This window comes from Cydia splendana, chromosome 17, assembly GCF_910591565.1.
Source record: "Cydia splendana chromosome 17, ilCydSple1.2, whole genome shotgun sequence".
In the NCBI taxonomy this organism is placed as follows: domain Eukaryota; kingdom Metazoa; phylum Arthropoda; class Insecta; order Lepidoptera; family Tortricidae; genus Cydia; species Cydia splendana.
The window spans coordinates 6,344,374-6,363,917 of record NC_085976.1 but is presented as its reverse complement, the minus strand read 5'-3'; the positions used below and the strand labels follow the sequence as shown (position 1 = coordinate 6,363,917).

Here is a 19,544-nt window from a genome sequence, read left to right as displayed (position 1 = left end):
GTGGTAGAACGGGCAGGCGGGCGCCCCGCGCGGCGCACCGCACCATGCCCGCACAGCACGTCTACGTCCTTATTCTGACGACATCGGTATTCTGAATTGTCAGTTCCGGGATTTTTTCCGGCAATTAATATTGAATAAGATTTATTAGCAAATTCGAATTTTGATGAGTACTTAATGAAATTAAAAATGGTAGGTAAGACGGTGAGTGTAGATAATTATTAATTATATACAATATAAGTGTATACCGCGACAAACTGAGAATCTAATCAAATGATACCAAATTATTATGAGACAAATAGTACTTATACTAATAGACATTAAAAATGTAATAGAGCTAGACCAAGAAAAATCTGCAACGATTTTGATTGCACACGCAGTGCAAGTGTTATTTTAAACGTCAATCTTCTATAAAATTATGAATAACACTTGCACTGCCTATGCTATCAAAATCGTTGCAGACTTGGTCTAACTCTAGCAGTCAATTTCGGGCAAGTAGGTAGTGAAAATAAGGAAGAATACTAGCAAAGCTAAGATAATTTGTGGGACTATTGAGTTATGCATAGCTCCAATAAGTACATAAAATTAGCTGTCTTCACAAGAAACAATTATAACAATTTATAACTCTAACTGTAATATTTAATATTTTTCTAATTTTGAATTGACGAGTAAAAGTCAAGCATTTAAAGATTGTAATGACAAAAAACACTTCTACTTCGACATTCGAGTTAGTTAATAGCTCAAGAAAATAAAAAAAATCTGCGGAAATAATTCGTATAATTTTGAAAAGTTCGTGAGATACAGCCTGGTGACAGACGGACGGACGGACGGACGGACGGACAGCGAAGTCTTAGTAATAGGGTCCCGTTTTACCCTTTGGGTACGGAACCCTAAAAAGACAAAGCAGCGGGTAAGTTGTTATTTATGTATAAGATTTTTTTTGCAATGAGTCATACTTTTCAAATTATTAACGAAAAAATACAAACAAGGAACCTTAGAATTTATTATAATTAACTTTCCTTCTTTATTATCTTTTTAAATATTGATCCCTGCGAAAAGTGTACTAAATCTTTTTTGTACAAAATTTTGTGTAGATTATTAACGTTTTACAACATTTTTACAACAAAAAAAAAAGCAAAAAAAAAACGGTCACCCATCCAAGTACTGACCACTCCCGACGTTGCTTAACTTTGGTCAAAAATCACGTTTGTTGTATGGGAGCCCCATTTAAGTCTTTATTTTATTCTGTTTTTAGTATTTGTTGTTATAGCGACAACAGAAATACATCATCTGTGAAAATTTCAACTGTCTAGCTATCAGGGTTCGTGAGATACAGCCTGGTGACAGACGGACGGATGGACGGACGGACGGACAGCGAATTCTTAGTAATAGGGTCCCGTTTTACCCTTTGGGTACGGAACCCTAAAAAAGGGACCTTAGAAGTGATTATAATTGAATTTCCCGCGTTAATATCTCTTTGAATATTGATCCTACCAAAAAATTGTACTAAATCTTTCTTGTAGGCAATTTTATGCAGATTACTTATGTAATAGAATATGTTTTGCTATGCGCCACCGTTTAAGAGTTATTTACGAAAAACTAAAAAAGGGTCCTTTAATATCAAATATCTCACTTCCGGTCAATAATTCGATCAAGCAACCGGCAAATTCGGATTCAGCGGGGTCTAATTAGGTTAAAAAACCCGGTTGCCAAAAAGTAATACGATTTGCCAGTCGAAATCGATATTATGAAAAATATGACCAGTCTAAAATATTTGAATCCTGTATATCTATGTTTAAAAATTATTCAATTTGATTAATTTTATAGCCTTTTAAAATATGTTTACACAATTTATCAATCGTGACTGAATTCCGGATTGGTTAGATGGGTGTGTGCCTTTGCTGCCCAACTTGTTATAAAATGACAATATGACGGACGAATGTCTGAAATGTCACCGTATTTAAGAATTATTTTGCTTTTCTTCGTAAGCATGTTGAAAAACATTGTGTGTATAACATATTTGCATATTTATACTGTGATTACCCATTTTATGAAACGTCCGCTAAACTAGCATAGGTCCGACGCCGACAGTGGTCACGGGCGTACTGGCGTGAGGAATGGGCGCAAGGTATTGCCGCGTAGGGTGTAATTTAGTAAGCAAAATGTTGAATTCATCAAATGATGAATGAAAACATTAACGTTTCGATAAAAGGACAAGCAATAATGAAGATTTACTTAAAAGCTATCGACTGAAGTAAGTTTCATATACATTTTCGTCGTAGTACTTCTAACATAAGGAAATAAAGACAGTGTTAGGCATGTTTTCAACTTAAGATTCTATCGAGAAAATTATGAGCCGTCGTGTTTCTGACAAGCAATAACGTAGTTCAAGGACTGAAGTTATGCATACTAGAAAATAATGCATGAAATCCTTGTAAAAGTCTGTAAATATGGTGACAAAAAAGCGCATTTTACTACACACCGCGCCTTAACCGTAATGACAACATTTTGATGACGAAGAAAATCAACTGTCAACTTGAGTGAGATACGAGTTTTCAAAAGTAACCAGACCGTGATGACAGTGATGACATTCAATTTGACACAGAATATCGGTAGTTTAGTATTCTAATTTTAGGGTGACCATGCATGTCGTAAATAAATTAATAACTTTTTTTTTCAACACGACTAGAAAATTTACGTTAACCTCACTAATACTGATACGAAACAGATGCTTATAATTTACGAAATGCGCAGTGTTAGTCCGGCTCACGTCTCCTGATTCACCCTGTAGGTAGTTTTACCTTTTTTCATAGAAAACTTTTAGCAACAGAAATAGCGAAGTTGACTGGGCGTTCAAAATGATTTGCAAGTGATCTAAAAGCTGTGTTTAAGACATTCACTGCCACCCAGCCAAACAATACATCAGACAGCGCCAGGCTATAAAGCTGTAGTACCACGATCCCAACTATCGGGTCGTCCGGCCTGGGAACGAAATCATAAAATATCCGATAGTCGGATTTTCGGCACTGAAAATGTTAAATAATCTTGAATACATCACATTCGCAGCTTCTTCTGCTGCTAATTGTACAATTGTACAAATAGGTAATATACCTACAAATACATTGCTACTCTGAAATGGGCCTAGGCCGGGCACATACTCGTATGTCGCAGAGATGATTGGAGATGGAGCAAGCGTGTTAAGCGTGGAGGCCTGGTTCAAAAAGACCAGGTCACAGACCTCCAACAAGATGGGAGGATGATATTAAAAAGATTGCAGGCCCACTCTGGAGGAGAGAAGCAGCAAATCGGGCTGCTTGGAGATTTGGAGAGGCGTATGCCCAACAGTGGGCGCATACTCGCTGAGGAAGAAGAGAAGACATTGCAACGTAAGGAAAACAGACATACCTGATATCCGTCAGGGCACTCGCAGCGGAACGAGCCATCCGTGTTGATGCAACGGCCGCCGCGACAGATGTCCGGACGGACCTCACACTCGTTCAGGTCCTACACATAAAAAAGTAATAAACAAAGAAGCACGATTTTGATGCCACAGCTAAAAGAAAAACAAACAGTAAAGAAACTACTTTGACTAGCAAAGACAGTAGAAAAAACAAAGAAGAGAAATTCGAAATTTATATGAGGTTGACCCTTTCGCGGCTACTGTTTTCGAAGTAGTTGTCACTAGTGACCCGCCCCGGCTTCGCACGGGTTACACAAAACCTTAACAAATTATACACCTAAACCTTCCTCAAGAATCACTCTATTAATAGGTGAAACCCGCATGAAAATCCGGACAGTTTTTGAGTTTATCGCGAACATACATACACACAAACAGTCAGACGTGGCGGGCGACTTTCTTATTTATATTAAAAAAAAAAACATTGATCAGACTATAGATCAGGGGTCACCAATTAGTTTCTTCAGGGGTACGATTCTTAAAATGAAATGACTATCGCGGTCCGTTCCTCCTTGAGTTTATTAAATAAGTAAAAAAATAAAATAGGTGCGGACCGCGGTCCGCCATTTGGTGATCCCTGCTATAAATGGTTACATAGGAAGTGTTGTGTATTGCCTTTAAACACAGATATTTAGGCAATATTTTTCCGGTTGGAATCTTCGTACCTGCGTGATATTAGGTCGACCCATGCCGCCCTGACAGATGCGTAGGAACTCAGGTGTTTCGGGCGGAGGGCAGCGCTCGCACCTTCGACCCCAAGCCGCACCTATAAACAATACAACGTGCTTAAAAAATGGGGAATGCAACTGTAGCTTTGACTGTCTATGACATTGTCATATTCCGCTTCGCTCAGTTATGAAGTTGTTCAGAATACTCCATAAACAAGAAGTTGGTATAAAATAAGACTATTTCAGCTCTTAAAGCATAATGTACGCGGTGCCTAAACAACACAACGGCCGGCTCGAAAACCAATGTAAGCTGAAAATCCTGACACCAAAGAGAATTGATTGTAACAGAGAGGTAAAGTCTAAAAAACGTGCCCCTTAGTTTAACATCCAAAAGAGATGGCGCTGTACTGCGCCAATGTATGTTTTGCGGTCACGGAATTGTCAAACGTCAACTTTTGACAATCAGAATTACCGCAAAATGTATGGAGCTGTACAGCGCCACCTCGTTTATCTGTCAAATAGGAAGCACGAAATTGTCTTCAATTTTACACATCACACTCAATGTATCTTTGCTGTTACATACCGTCGGAGCAGCAGCACTCAGGTCGGGAGAGCTGTAGAGGGCGCGCATCGTGGCAGCGGCCGGCGGACCAGTTGTCGAAGCACAGCTCTTTACGTTCGTCTACGCAGATTGCCAGGTCTTCGTAGAAGCTCCAGCCTTCGGGACATTCGCATCGGTATCTACAAAACAAATTTTTATTTTATTTTAAAAATCAGTTGATAAGTTAACTTAACATGTACGAGTATGCGTACTATTATATTTGTTCTTATGTCATCCCGAACCATGTTAACTTGAGATCGTGCACGAGTTTAAAGTCATCGAGTCTCATAACTTAATTCTATAGTTCAACTTACCAAGGGGATTTTCGACTTTAGATCGCCTTTCTAATGGGGCCAACCCCATAATCCCAAAAAAAAATAGACAAGATAAAATATAAATGAAATATACTGGGTCAAGCAAATCTTGTCAGTAGCAAACGGCGGCAAATTTGAAAAATCGCGGGTTAGCAACACTGTGTTCGAATAATTCGAAAATCGCTTGTCATCTGTGTTTTATCTGTGGAATGTGGATCGTGAATGACAGCCATCATCTTGTTTGTTTACATTCTGAATCGTTTCTATTTCAAGTGATATTTCTGCTGTGTCACCATTAAATACCAATAGGTATATTAATTAAGATTGTGCATGACCTTAAGCAAAGCTAAGGTGCCCACAATGCCTACAGTGCCAACTGAGAAATCTAATAAAATATTAAAATCCAGTAGGACATCTATCCGCGGAAGCAATGATTTTATTCATACATTCTTGTTTAACGGCATAGTCCGCTTCTAATTGTATTTTAGGATCTTCAAATTTGTTAATCATTTTTAACAATTATCAATTTCAAACATTATAATACACATAATACAAAATATTAATAACAAGTTCAAACATTTTCAATAAATAAAATAAACAGCGAGTGACAATTTGAATTGACGTACGTAAAAAAAGTTTTGGTTCGATGTACATTGCTGCTTTTCCTAGCGCAATACTACTCTTTGAGTGTTGCCCTACTTTAGTTTGCTTTACATTGCTACTGACAAGATTTGCTTGACCCACTATATCAATTAATTTTTTGCGCTTTTGAGGCCGGTCACATACTAAAAATTGTTCATGTAGCCAACACAATAACCCCTCAGAGCATGGTCAAACTTAACAAAATCACAATGTAGGTACACAGAAATGCTAGTCTTACCCGCCATTGAAGTTGTGACAGTCTCCGCCGGCGCACACGTCCTGTATCTCGCGGCACTCGTCCCGGTCCACGCAGCGTTTGTTCACCAAACGCCAGCCTTTGCCACACGAACACTCGTAGCTGGAGCAAAAATTATGTATGTTGAAAATGACAGGTATAACGAAAAAAAAAACACTTCAAAAAAAAAAGTTAAAAATTCCATCACTTTATGGTCTTCATCAGCAGTTTCACCTTACCACATGCTTTATGCTTTCCGAGAGCAAATTAAGATCTGAAAAGCTTGTATGTACAGGTTCACGGAAGTTGTTGAACAATATCTGGCCAATCCCTTTCTAGTCATACTGACCTGCCCATAGTGTTAGTACAAGACGGCTCGCCCTCTCGCCCACAAGGCTCCGGCGTTTCAGCGCACTCGTCTACATCGCGACAGTTCCGGCCGTCGCCCGTGAGCGCGTAGCCAGGGGAGCACTCGCAGCGGAATGAGCCTAGAGTGTTGCGGCACCGGCCGTTGCGGCATACCATGCCTCCTTCGCGGCATTCGTTTATATCTGTGTAGAAAAAAGTAAATTTTATAGTCAGTATTTATTCTAACACAACTAGTTATACCACATGTAGTTGATATAACTTCCAGCTTCGAGTTCATTTGCAAGTGGCGCCAAATTTGTAATTTTATCCTGGTCACGGCACCAAATTGTAAACGCATCCGACGAGTCAACCGAACAACTCCCATTCCTGTACATCAGCCATAAGAGGATCTTTGTAACCAGTCGAGCGCTGCCACCTTCCAACGATTCCTGCAATATACGATCTGTGCTTGATCATAATATATCATTGATCCAGTTAGTATGGACCTTCCTTGCATTCACGGGTGCTACTCACTAACTCACGGACCTAAGAACCTTTCTGCAACAAGCGATGTGCCACACTTGGCCCTTAACTTCACACACTCCATAACTCTCTGAACTATGTCAACTGCCTTAACTTTCTTTCAATATTTCGTAAATTTCATATTAGGAATTAACTTTCTGATCGAGTTTTACCGATGCAGTCGTTGTTGGCGCCAGGCTTGAAGCCCTCGTCGCAGTGGCAGGTGTGGGAGCCGGGCAGGTTCTCGCAGGTGCCGTTGCGGCACATGGGGCGCGGCCGCGCGCACTCGTCCACGTCGCGGCACGAGCCGTCGCGCAGCGTGAAGCCGGGGCGGCATTCGCATCTGATAAATATATAAATGAGAAAAATGTATAATTGTATTATGTCGAGGCAGCGACACTCGAGAGCGCCGGGTAGGTTGACGCACTGCGCTAGTCGAGAGAGATAGTGCCCATAAACTGGTAATGTGACCAATCGGGCTTTAGTCAACTGGTAATGAAACTAACCTGTAGGCGCCCATCGTGTATTCCCCGTGTACGCAGGAGCCTCCGATCGGCACACTCGTCGATATCTTCGCAGTTACCGAGGGTGGTCGCCAGCCAGTACTCAGTAAGACAATGTACTTAGACGGACTCTATACTCTACTCCAGACAACTGGTAACTAACCTGAAGGATCCGATCGTGTTCCGACAGTCCCCATGCTCACACAGCCTCGGGTCGGCGCACTCGTCGATATCTTCGCAGGTATCGAGGGTGGTCGACAGGCGGTACCCGGGCGGGCAGCGGCACTCGTAGGCGCCGGGCAGGTTGACGCACTGCGCTAGGCCGCGGCATGGAGTGGAGATCGTGCCGCATTCGTCGACATCGCGGCACTGATGGGAAGTCGCGTCGTATTCGTAACTGGAATAAATCATTTAATTAATAATGTTTCTTTAAACTATGCTTCAGTGTACTCGCTAAATGGCTTATAGTTTGCTGGCTCGGCGTCTTAGAATAGAGAATGTTCTCAAGAGTTCTTTTTCGGGCAGGCTTCGCAAGGCTCGCTCGGGAGTACTTTAGGTAAAGTATCAAAAAATCAACAGATTCTTACCCGTGGTCGCACAAGCACGTAAATCCAACAGGAGTGTCCACGCATCGTCCGGGCTTGCAGAGTTGCGGCATGATCGAACACTCATCAATAGGCTTGGTCTCATTATTAGTCGGGTCCCTGTAGTTCCCTGGCTCAGCGCCACAGAACACAGAATATTCCCGAGAGTTCTTGTCCGGGCAGGCCTCGCAAGGCTCGCCCCAGGCGCGGCCCACGGAGCAGCAGCAGAGGTACTTGGTCTGGGGCACGCCGACGGCGGAGGAACAGCGCTCGGTGTCTGGGTCCCAGTCCATGTAGCATTGCCGTTGGCGGACGTCAACGCATTCCTCTGAAAAGTTTATAAGTTAAATAAAAAAAGATATAATCTGCAGAAAGTTTGATCTCTATACTTCTACACAATCCCGGCCTGAACAGTCAAGCTATGGGGCTAAATTATAATTTTCAAATAGACTATTTTCCTCCCTGTCGCTCTTGCCATATTAGACAAGAGAATAGGTACTTACTTCCATTAGGCATGGCGACGTATCCGTCTGGACAGAGACACACATAAGACCCCGGCAGATTCCTGCACACTCCAGGGCCACAAATCTCCGGCTCCAAGCACTCGTCGATATCTTCGCATTTCCTCTGGTCATGCGCTAACGCCCAGCCTTCCCCGCACGCACACACGAAGGAGCCGAAAGTGTTGGTACATGTTCCGTGCTCGCATAGAGCGGGGTGTTGTGCGCACTCGTCGATGTCGGATAGGGTCACGACGTATGATGGCTGAAATGGGATTATGGGCTCAGTTAGCAATATAATTTCTAACATCATAAAGTCGATCTTTACAAAACGCCGCCTCACATCAGACATAAAATACAATATTTAATAAATTAAATAAACATAGCCAATCAGACCTTTAATCCCCTGTCAAATATTTCAAGATTTGACAGAGGATTAAAGGCCAGGCCACACCGGTTGCGTGTGCGTAGACGTGTACTATAATGTTGGAGCCGCGCACACACACGTCACGCAAGCGGTGTGTCGTCTCTCATAAGGAACTGTATATTACAACACGCAAGTGCACGTGCACGTCTACGCACACGCACCCGGTGTGCACAGGCCTTAAAGCTAACTGTCAATGGCGCTCTCGTCAGTGATTTATTTACTATGTAGAGAAATAGTCACGACCCGATAACATCTATTGCATTTTTTAAACGAAGTTCTAACATGTCCCTTACCGGTTCCAGCACGGGTTGGTATCCAGGCCCGCCAGGGCAGAGTTGCCGGTAAGCCTCAGAGCCTGGTTCCGGGCAAAGATCGCAATATTTACCCCATGCAGCACCTGGAACACAACATTATTCATCATTCCCGATACCAATAAAACGGCTGTCAAAGGAATTTGAACCTTTTATATATGGCAGCACTAATGAACGTGAGGTGCCAGTAGTTTACTGGAGGACTTTCGAGATTATTCTTGATATAGTAGAAACTTTTTAAAGGGCATTTTTACAAGTTGTAAGGTTTCCAGCGATTCGTAAGTAGAGAGCACTGTCGAGAAGAAAAACAGTACCTAAAGGGAAAACTGAACAATCGGATTTTCCCACTAAAAGTATATTAGGGTTTCCATTGTATAGGGAGTAGGAGTGAAACCTATATTGGTGGGCTTCCTTCGGAATCCGTCCCTCGGGATTTTGAGCAAGCCTTCGGTGGTCACCTTGTTAGTGACCTTCCTATTTTCTGAAGTGAATCGCTTAACTTCAAACTCGGGTAAATCCATCTGTCAGATTATGCGATTTTGGTATTAAGAAAAGATATTATTAGGTATTTGCTGAGAGGGTCGAATGGATTTACCCGAGTTTGAAGTTAAGCGACATAAGTAATGTTTAATGATCATACGTCGTTATCGCGGGAGCAAAAACAAGCCTGTCAAAGAACACATGTAACAGAACAGAACGTCTGTTTTGTTAAAGTGGAATATACTGCCTACACATTTAAACCTCTAAGATGTTCTTCATATCTAGCATAAAGTTTTCGCTGAAAAAGGTTAATTAATCTCGTATTTCACTTTGTAAACGTATACCTATAAGTCAACGTGTCAACTTGAAAAATAAGTCACCAATGTATTTAATAATTTAAATCAGTATTTACTTCTGAAAGTATTTTATGTGAATTTAGTAATAGATGACCAAAATTTTTATCTAAATTCGATTCTGCTACATTTTGAACCCATAGGTACCTATACGTTACTAGATAGGAATGTCACTTCTGTTATTATTCATTTGTCATAATCTTTCACTACTGTCAAATCATTGTTGCTCCCGCAATAACGACGTATGTTAATGATCTTACCCACGGAGCAGCAGCAGGCAGCCATGGTCCCATCTTCAGAGAGCTCGTCGCCGTTGAGGCAGTGTTCGGTACCCGAACGGAGGTCCACTCTGCCGTAGCAGCGCGCTTTACGAGAGTCTGACAACACGGAAAAAAATCCGTTTAAACTAATGTAGTACCAAAAAATACGATAATTAAGTATGATGTTTGAATATGATGGTCGACCATTTAACATTGGCAATTATTTGTGTGAGTCTAAAGGGGCCCACTGATTAGCAGTCCGCCGGACGGTATCGGCCTGTCAGTTGCTCGGAACTGTCAAAATGTTGTTCTAACTGACAGGCCGATACCGTCCGGTGGACTGTTAATCAGTTGGCCCCTTAAGGAGAAAATGAAGCAAGAAGAACACTTATTTTTTACAAAGGAAATAATAATTAACAAAGTAAGCGCAGTTGGGTGCAAGTGGGTCTGTGCCTTCCACTTCATACTTACAAGTGGGTTTGTAAAATAATGATTATTAGGCGCCACAGTAGGTGTTTTTTTCATTTAGGAATAAGGTGGTTTTGGTACAATGGTTAAATCAAAATTTAACCTCAATACTTACCGAAGCAAGCGGTTCCATCCGAAACTAACTCGTAATTAGGCGGGCATCGGCAGATGTAGGATCCATCCGTGTTGATGCAAGTACCGTACTGGCACGACTGCGGCGACTTGCACTCGTCCACGTCCGTGCAATTGAAACCGGGCATCACTGCAATATCAATACAGTTTTAAACTAAAGTATACACAAAAATAATACATTATAGTAAACCCTAAATTACCTCAGGGCAGCACAATGTGAAAACAAAAGGGTATATCAGAAGGGGGATTTATGTTTAAAGGCAAAAAAAGATGTTATACAGTAACAAAAAGGTAGTACTTATGTAATTCATAATAGAAGGTTCATTCATCATTACAATAGACAAATTAAATTTAAATAGAACACTTTTGCGAAAATCGAAGATGTAAAATATACTTGTATGCGAAAATATGAAACTATAGAAAGAAAAATAAAGTGCATTGGGGTAATTTAGAAAATGACAAATATCTATAAAACCAGAAGCACTTCGTACTTTAGCAACACTTACGCTACTGCAACGCTTACCACGTCATTTTGCGTACTGTTACTACAGTAGAAAGTGCTTCTAGTTTAGTAGATTTTTGCCATTTTCCAAATTACCACGCCTTTGAAATTACCCCAATGAGGGTGCATTGGGGTACATAACTTTATTAAAAAAAATATGCAACTAATTTTTATCACACCTAGACTACTCGTTTATTAGGGTTCCGTACCCAAAGGGTAAAAACGGGACCCTATTACTAAGACTCCGCTGTCCGTCCGTCCGTCCGTCCGTCCGTCCGTCCGTCCGTCCGTCCGTCCGTCTGTCACCAGGCTGTATCTCATGAACTGTGATAGCTAGGCAGTTGAAATTTTCACAGATGATGTATTTCTAGCGGCAACAGAAATACTAAAAACAACAAATACTAAAAAGTACGGAACCCTCGGTGGGCGAGTCCGACTCGCACTTGTCCGGTTTTTTTTCTTATCTTCTTGCAATAGAACCTATTGCAAAAACAGCCTAAACAGCGACTATGATAGATCCAAAATGGATCTAAGAAGAAAAACTTGTCTCACTAGATCCAGGGCTCGGAACCGGTATTTTTTTAAAACCCCGAAATAGCACAATATTTATAATTATTTTATGGTCTTTACGTAGGACTGAATCATGTATTTAGGTAAAGACTTTGTATTATTAGGCTGTTCCTTTAAAAATGAAATAATATACCAAAGAACGAAAAAGAACGAAATAATACCCGTATTTTTGTATGGAGTAAATACCGGTTTTCGAGCCCTGACTATATCTATTTTGGATCTATCGACTGGATCAATAGAGAATGATTGTTACTTAGACCACTTAGCAAAGACTTACAGTCATCCACACTGTCGGATTGGTATCCCTTGTCGCAGATACACTTGAACATGCCGTATGTGTTCACACAGCGACCGAACACGCACACGTTGTCAAATGTGGCGCACTCGTCCATGTCTGTAAAATACAATTATTATGAAATAAAACTAGGTATTTAGACGGATTATGTCGCGTATAGTGAATTTACAATACATCCCGACGTTTCGGGGCCTTTGCAGCGAATGCAGCGTTCGTGATCGACGGCTGGCAAGGAACCGAACCGGTAACCGAAGACAATATCACAATTATTATGTCTTACGTTTTTTCATCAACCTTGTGAGAGGAAAAGTGACGATTGTGTCTCTCTAAACCTGTTGCGAGTGTTACATTTTAGTGCATATACGGATAGATCTGTCCAATTATTATTTGCTTGTGTCAGAGGGTATCTATTTTGTCGATATGGGCATTATATTGACTTGGAAATTATAATAATAGTTACCGAGACATGAAGTGACGTCAGGCGACCTGGTGAAACCAACGTCGCAGTCACACTCGTAACCGCCAGGAGTGTTTGAGCAGTGGCCGTTCTCGCACAATGTGGGGTCGTACTCACATTCATGTCCGTACACATGTAGCTCCATTGAATTCCCAACAGTGTAACAATACTAATTCTCACGGCGCACCGGCTCGAATACTTTCTCGCTCGCACAGTACTGCGTCACACCGGCCAGCCACCGAGGAGCACCGAGCGCGCACGACGATCGCCGACCGGACGGAATAAAAACCGCAGTCCGCGCCGCATCAGAGACTTAGCTAGTGGCAGCCTTAGCGATAGGTACAACTCTGTCCTTTGGCGAGTCATAATGAGTCTGGAGTTCGATAGCCCACTTGCAGTCTTCTCCCAGACTTACCTAGGTCCCTTGGCGATAGGTTCATAGACTGTCCCTTGGTTTTTTACATTGTGAGTTGTCATGCTCAACAATGACGCCGTAGTAAAATATGAATAGTTACCGAGACATGTCAGGCGACCTGGTGAAGCCGAGGTCACAGTCACACTCGTAACCGCCGGGAGTGTTTGAGCAGTGGTCGTTCTCGCAGAATGTGGGGTCGTTCTCGCATTCATGTCCGTACACATGTAGCTCCATTTAATTCCCAACAGTAGTAAAATATGAATAGTTACCGAGACATGTCAGGCGACCTGGTGAAGCCGACGTCACAGTCACACTCGTAACCGCCGGGAGTGTTTGAGCAGTGGTCGTTCTCGCACAATGTGGGGTCGTTCTCGCATTTATGTCCGTACACATGTAGCTCCATTTAATTCCCAACAGTAGTAAAATATGAATAGTTACCGAGACATGCAGTGGCGTCAGGCGACCTGGTGAAGCCGACATCACAGTCACACTCGTAACCGCCGGGAGTGTTTGAGCAGTGGTCGTTCTCGCATTCATGTCCGTACACATGTAGCTCCATTTAATTCCCAACAGTAGTAAAATATGAATAGTTACCGAGACATGAAGTGGCGTCAGGCGACCTGGTGAAGCCGACGTCACAGTCACACTCGTAACCGCCAGGAGTGTTTGAGCAGTGGCCGTTCTCGCACAATGTGGGGTCGTTCTCGCACTCATCGATGTCCGTACACATGTAACTGTAATTAACATGATATTCATTACTATTCTAATTTTAAATCGTCGTCATTGGGTAGTCATTATCCAATTAAAAACGTACCTAAACAAATTAAATCACGTGACACGGTCGTTCAGTTAGCGATAGATAGAAAATATTGCAACTAAATAACAAAATTACTGACTGACTTAGTTTTATTGTTTAGGTAGGTATTTTAAGGTCCTACTGGAATGAACTAATGAAATTTGATGAATCAAGATAATCAAAGAAATTGGGTGACAATTTCTTTCTGCGGCAGGTCACGTGCGGGTGGCAGCCGCCATTGTTCACCACACACTCGTCCACGTCTTCGCATTCGCTGCCATCGCCACGCCAACTCTCTCTACAGCAGCATTGTATCGAGCCTGTCGAGACCAACATTACACTATACTAACCCGTCTCCCTTATATCCAGTGTCGCACAGACACATGAAAGAGCCATCTGTGTTGCGGCAGGTCGCATGCGGATGGCAGCCACCATTGTTCGTCAGGCATTCGTCCACGTCTTCGCATTCGCTGCCGTCGCCGCGCCAACCCTCTCTACAGCGGCATTGGAATGAGCCCTGTCGATAACAACAAATGGTTATTGTCATAGCCATAGAAATCATGAAATGTTTATGGAAATAAACGGAGAAAACAAGGTTAGGTATATAAATTTTTTGCAATGATTTCCACATCAGGTAAAACTCATATGAAGGAGATGGATTCATCATTATTACATCTTTCAAGTCTTTCATACAAACGTCATGAAGTAACGACTTGTTTTGACATTTCACACAATTGTGTAATACAATTACTACACAAAGTCCTGAAAAAAATACTGACTCTTACATATCCTTAGCGAATTTCAACACTGCATTCATTACACAGTTTGGACATAACGAATTTGATAGGGTGCCCGCCCTTCCATATGTCTACTATACAACAACCAATAACGACTTACGGGCAAGTTAACGCAGTCGGCGCTAGGGTGGCAGTCGCAAGTTCCAAGTTCACACTCATCGTCGTCCGTGCAAGCTGGTCCTTGTTCCGGCTTCACGCTGTAGCCGTCCGGGCAGCGGCACACGAAGCATCCACTTATACAACAACAAACAACCAATAACGACTTACGGGTAAGTTAACGCAGTCGGCGCTAGGGTGGCAGTCGCAAGTTCCAAGTTCACATTCATCGTCGTCCGTACAAGCCGGTCCTTGTTCCGGCTTCACGCTGTAGCCGTCCGGGCAGCGGCACACGAAGCATCCACTTATACAACAACAAACAACCAATAACGACTTACGGGCAAGTTAACGCAGTCGGCGCTAGGGTGGCAGTCGCAAGTTCCAAGTTCACACTCATCGTCGTCCGTACAAGCTGGTCCTTGTTCTGGCTTCACGCTGTAGCCATCCGGGCAGCGGCACACAAAGCTGCCGATGGTGTTCCGGCATTCGCCCGCTCCGCATAAGTCTGGGTTCTGTTTGAAATAATTGCATTAGAAACTGAATTTCACACTTCTAACTTTGGTATTTTCAAATTAATCAAAATTTCGTTTCTTAGTAATCTTTACATAATTACAGTGGAAAAACGGAAACTTAATGTACATATTTCGTGCGCTTTATGGAAGTCTAACGTGAGTTGGGCTAACATAGACGTCAGCGATAGAGCGGCTCACGCTCACCGCACAATGGTCATTTTTGGACGGTTGTTGTGTTAGTATGTTGTGGTTGTATAGATGAGTTACTACAAAAGTGAACAGTAAAGTCTCACGTCAGCGCACTCGTCCACGTCCAAGCACGTCGGCTTCGCCCGGTCCGGCGCGGGCAGCAAGCCTTCGCCGCACGAACACACGTATCCGCCCGGCGTGTTGCGACACTCGCCGCCGCCGCACACACGGGCGCCGGAGCACTCGTCGATGTCGCGGCACGTCCGTCCGTCAGCGCGAAGGTGCCAGCCGTCACTGTGAAATAAAAATGACATGGTAAAAGATATTGATTGAGCTCTATTTCAATGTGGTTGCAAATTATTGGCGACGAGCTTCTTTAGTCACATTCCGACTGCATCATCAGAATCTAATGATACCGTAATGGTTCTATAATATTGCATTGTCATCAAACTTACAATTATAGTATGTACTGCATCTTATAGTCACAAAAAGTAGTACAGACCTTCCTAAGATTTGACGTAAATTTTAGATCCCAAACAATAGTACATTACGATTTAAGTGCGAAAAGTTAGAAGTGCGAATTACCTTTTCGCACGTGTATTGAACAACGTTTAACAGTACATGTGGCCCTTTAAATTATTAACATAAAGTGTAATTTTATGGAACTTGCTAACTATGTAAACAAACTGCCATATTGAAATTGTCTCTGAATGATGAATTTACTAGTGACTTTTGTTTACATAGTTAGCAAATTCCATAGAATGATACTTTAGACGCACATTGTCCTTAAGCCCGCCCTAGGGCGGTAAAGTAGCACCATATGTACTGTAAACTAACTAACACTAATTGTGAATTGAATACAGGTTTGTAATGAAATTGTAGCTCACCGGCACATGCAGTGATAAGACCCGGGTGTGTTGACACACTCATGCTGGCATCTCGTAGGATCCTCGGTGCACTCGTCGATGTCTTCGCAGTGACTTTTCACAGTGGACTGCGCATAGCCCTCGTCGCACACACATTGGTATGTTCCCATCTGGTTCTCACAAGCGCCGTTGCTGCAGATACCTGGCCAAGTTTTATAGGTTAGAATGTCGCTTGGTCTTTAGCAAAATTGCCCATTCCCATACGGAAAAGAATCCAACCCACACAAATCATAGTCAATGAAATTTGAACTTTTTATCAAACGTCCTTAATTTTTTTTCTTTTCGCTAAACTACTTCGGTACATCCTAATTGTACCGTCGGTATATAAACAGATTTACACAATAAAATTGTGGCTTGATCTTTCTGAGTATTTACTTTCCTTCTAAATGAACCCTTTTTCTGACATTTCGCAAAAAGACTTTTAAAAGCAGTAAAACGGGTAAATTTGTACAGCCCGCTTTACGAAGGAGTCTAAAAGCGAAGGGGACTTGAAAAGACAGCATTTTAAAATATATAATGGATTTTCCGATGTGTTACCGGATGTGAGTGAGCACTCGTCGACGTCCTTGCAGGAGAGCCGGTCGGGCGCGAGCTCCATGCCGAGCCCGCACTCGCAGCGGTATGATCCCGGCGTATTCACGCAGTGCCCGTTACGGCATAAATCAGGCATTTCCACGCATTCGTTGATATCTAAAACAAAAGCATTTCCTTGATAAACTAAAAGCAAGTACGGGTAGTTTGAAAAACTCAGCTAGCTGTTATAGATGGTCTTGTGGGACTGGGCAATTCTGAAGGCAATTTTCAGTTTATTTTATGCGCCACGAGAAGTCTAGTTTTAGTCAAATAATAATAATATGTTAATGTCTGTCAAATATACATCTTTGGGTGCAACCAAGAATGTTGATAAATGATACGTAAGCTTTAAATGTACCTGTTGTTGCGTGTGAGGTACCTACAGTTTTGTTTATGAAGTCATTCAAAAAGTTAAACATGTTGATCAAGTAATATGATGATCTCTGAATGGATAGAAGCCGATCACTCACCGACGCAGACCTTGCTGAGTCCGTCGGCCTTATGTCCGGGCCGGCAGCGACAATGGAAACCACCCTCAGTGTTGAAGCATTCACCAGCACCACACACGTCGTCTACGATGCGGCACTCATCAACGTCCACACACGTATGGTTTTTGCCGTCCTAAAATATTTTATATTTTATAAGTGTTACAATTGGTGCCATGACCAGGATTCCCTTGCATCACTCTCAATACAGTAAGGTAAAAAATTGTCAGTAGATTAACTGTAGTCAAATTGTGATAAATTAAGAAGAGATGAAGGGTAGGAGATGTAATGTCTAAGAAAGAATTGTACCCTGAGTTTGATGACTGGAGTAGATGGCGCTGTACGGCGTCATATATGTTGCGTAAAAGGATTGTAAAACGTCAAATTTTGCCAACCAGAACTACCGTGTAATTTAAGGCTTATTACATAGCGACATCTACATTAGCGCTCGAATTCGAACCACAAATTTGTCTTAGCTATTCTGTAATATCTAACTGCCGCTAATGTAATAATCAATCATATTTTTATGGAAATAACAAAAGCCAAGGCTGTTAAGATAAGATAAGATAAGATAAAAAAAATGCCCAGGATTTATAGGATCATTCAATAAGGACGTAAAGTAACGAAAAATATTGGACAGAAAAATATCCTTATTAAAAAAACACATTACACACACATTACACATTAGTTATAAGAAACATGTACCGTTTGTGCCCAAATAAACACTAAAACATTAAACAAGTTTTTTTTTTCACCTTTTCGTATCCAGGGAAGCAGTCGCACTCAAACGAGCCAGGCGTGTTCCTGCACCTGCCCTGGCCGCACATCCCCGGGAACGCCGAGCACTCGTTCACGTCCATCTGACCCGCGATCACGTTGGGACCACCGTGCACACCGGGGCCCAAGGGACCATTTGGACCGCCAGGACCCCGGTAACCAGGAGGCCGACCTAAACGAAAAACATAAGTTTAATTAACTATTGTAGAAATGGTAAATGTTAGTTTCAAGTTACAGGTCAATTCACAAGAGCTGGCTCAAATGGAATGAATGTATGAACGAAAATAGGAGGAGCCTAGGAGGCAATATATGCGACTTTCACAAAACAACTTTTCTCACCTGGATGCCTAGCCAAGGTGACAATCGCTTGCGCTACGACACGCTTTGTGTCTGTCTCTATCACTCGTCTGTATTGGTGCGACAGTGAGTTGCGTTTCGTTCGCTACGGAGTAAAGTTAAGGTTCGTATTGTCGTTATTATCGAATCGTGCACAGGACTGATCGTCTGACCAGTTCCAGACATAAGCGGTCCTTTTCCGAACAAATATGGGAGCGCTAATGCGTAGTTATGAGCTCCAGTCGTTTCTCATACTTCAGGTAATACCTATGTGACTAGCACAAAACAATTCTCACCTGGCCCGCCCCATCCGTCGTCGAGGCCGTTGAAGTTGATGTTCAAGTTGTCGCTATTATTGAAAGCTCCGCCGAACGGGCCGCCGCCGGGACGGTTCCAGACGTTAGGGGGGAGGTTGGCTTCCGATATGCACAGGTTGCGGAATGCATCTGTTCCTGAAGAAGAAATGTAAGGTAAATAAAATTAGTAATAGGAAATATATTGGGGCAGGTAGCACTTGGGTTGTAACTGATGAAAGACTAAACATCACAATTCACAATGTGGTACGTATAACAAATTAAGCAAGGAGTATTGACTTACGGTCTTACGTTCAAACACCAAAACCACCTACAGCGCGCTGCTGCAATGGCCCACAGTACTCAGTGTAGCAATACTGGTTTAGGGTGCAAGCATGAAATCTCAAATATAGGAGATTACCTCGTTTAGGGCAGGGTTCGCACCGCGCGCTGCCCCAAGCTCGTCCGACGACAGAACAGCAGCAGGTCGACTTGTGTACATCGCCGCTCAGCGCACCGCTGCAGTGGCCCACAGAGTACTCCGTGTAGCACGACTCCCGACGCGTATCTACACATCGGTTGCCTGAAACATACGGGCATATTTAAATCCACTAAATTACTTAGGTAGTATACACCACGAAATAAAATCAATAATGTTCTAAATCGGAACTTGAAAGTAGGAATCTCAGTTCTCAGATATAATTTTTCCGAAACCAAAATTAG

The 19,544-nt window shown here is 42.4% G+C and overlaps 1 protein-coding gene across 1 annotated transcript in view; it reads right to left on the bottom strand.

The window, feature by feature from the left end:
* LOC134798725 (fibrillin-2-like) overlaps nucleotides 1-19,544 on the bottom strand; it is a 73,278-nt gene that overhangs the window by 21,126 nt on the left and 32,608 nt on the right. The window contains exons 22-44 of the mRNA XM_063771113.1: nucleotides 19,243-19,404; nucleotides 18,825-18,980; nucleotides 18,171-18,364; nucleotides 17,401-17,551; nucleotides 16,895-17,047; nucleotides 16,319-16,499; nucleotides 15,536-15,725; nucleotides 15,069-15,242; nucleotides 14,188-14,354; nucleotides 13,636-13,775; nucleotides 12,152-12,268; nucleotides 10,786-10,932; nucleotides 10,203-10,319; nucleotides 9,092-9,195; nucleotides 8,375-8,636; nucleotides 7,875-8,199; nucleotides 7,451-7,684; nucleotides 6,958-7,127; nucleotides 6,264-6,465; nucleotides 5,918-6,037; nucleotides 4,706-4,863; nucleotides 4,120-4,220; nucleotides 3,403-3,501 (exon numbers count right to left, since the gene is read on the bottom strand). Of these exons, the coding sequence (XP_063627183.1) occupies nucleotides 3,403-3,501; nucleotides 4,120-4,220; nucleotides 4,706-4,863; nucleotides 5,918-6,037; nucleotides 6,264-6,465; nucleotides 6,958-7,127; nucleotides 7,451-7,684; nucleotides 7,875-8,199; nucleotides 8,375-8,636; nucleotides 9,092-9,195; nucleotides 10,203-10,319; nucleotides 10,786-10,932; nucleotides 12,152-12,268; nucleotides 13,636-13,775; nucleotides 14,188-14,354; nucleotides 15,069-15,242; nucleotides 15,536-15,725; nucleotides 16,319-16,499; nucleotides 16,895-17,047; nucleotides 17,401-17,551; nucleotides 18,171-18,364; nucleotides 18,825-18,980; nucleotides 19,243-19,404 (3,824 nt within the window). The remainder of the gene's footprint in view (nucleotides 1-3,402; nucleotides 3,502-4,119; nucleotides 4,221-4,705; nucleotides 4,864-5,917; nucleotides 6,038-6,263; nucleotides 6,466-6,957; nucleotides 7,128-7,450; nucleotides 7,685-7,874; nucleotides 8,200-8,374; nucleotides 8,637-9,091; nucleotides 9,196-10,202; nucleotides 10,320-10,785; nucleotides 10,933-12,151; nucleotides 12,269-13,635; nucleotides 13,776-14,187; nucleotides 14,355-15,068; nucleotides 15,243-15,535; nucleotides 15,726-16,318; nucleotides 16,500-16,894; nucleotides 17,048-17,400; nucleotides 17,552-18,170; nucleotides 18,365-18,824; nucleotides 18,981-19,242; nucleotides 19,405-19,544) is intronic.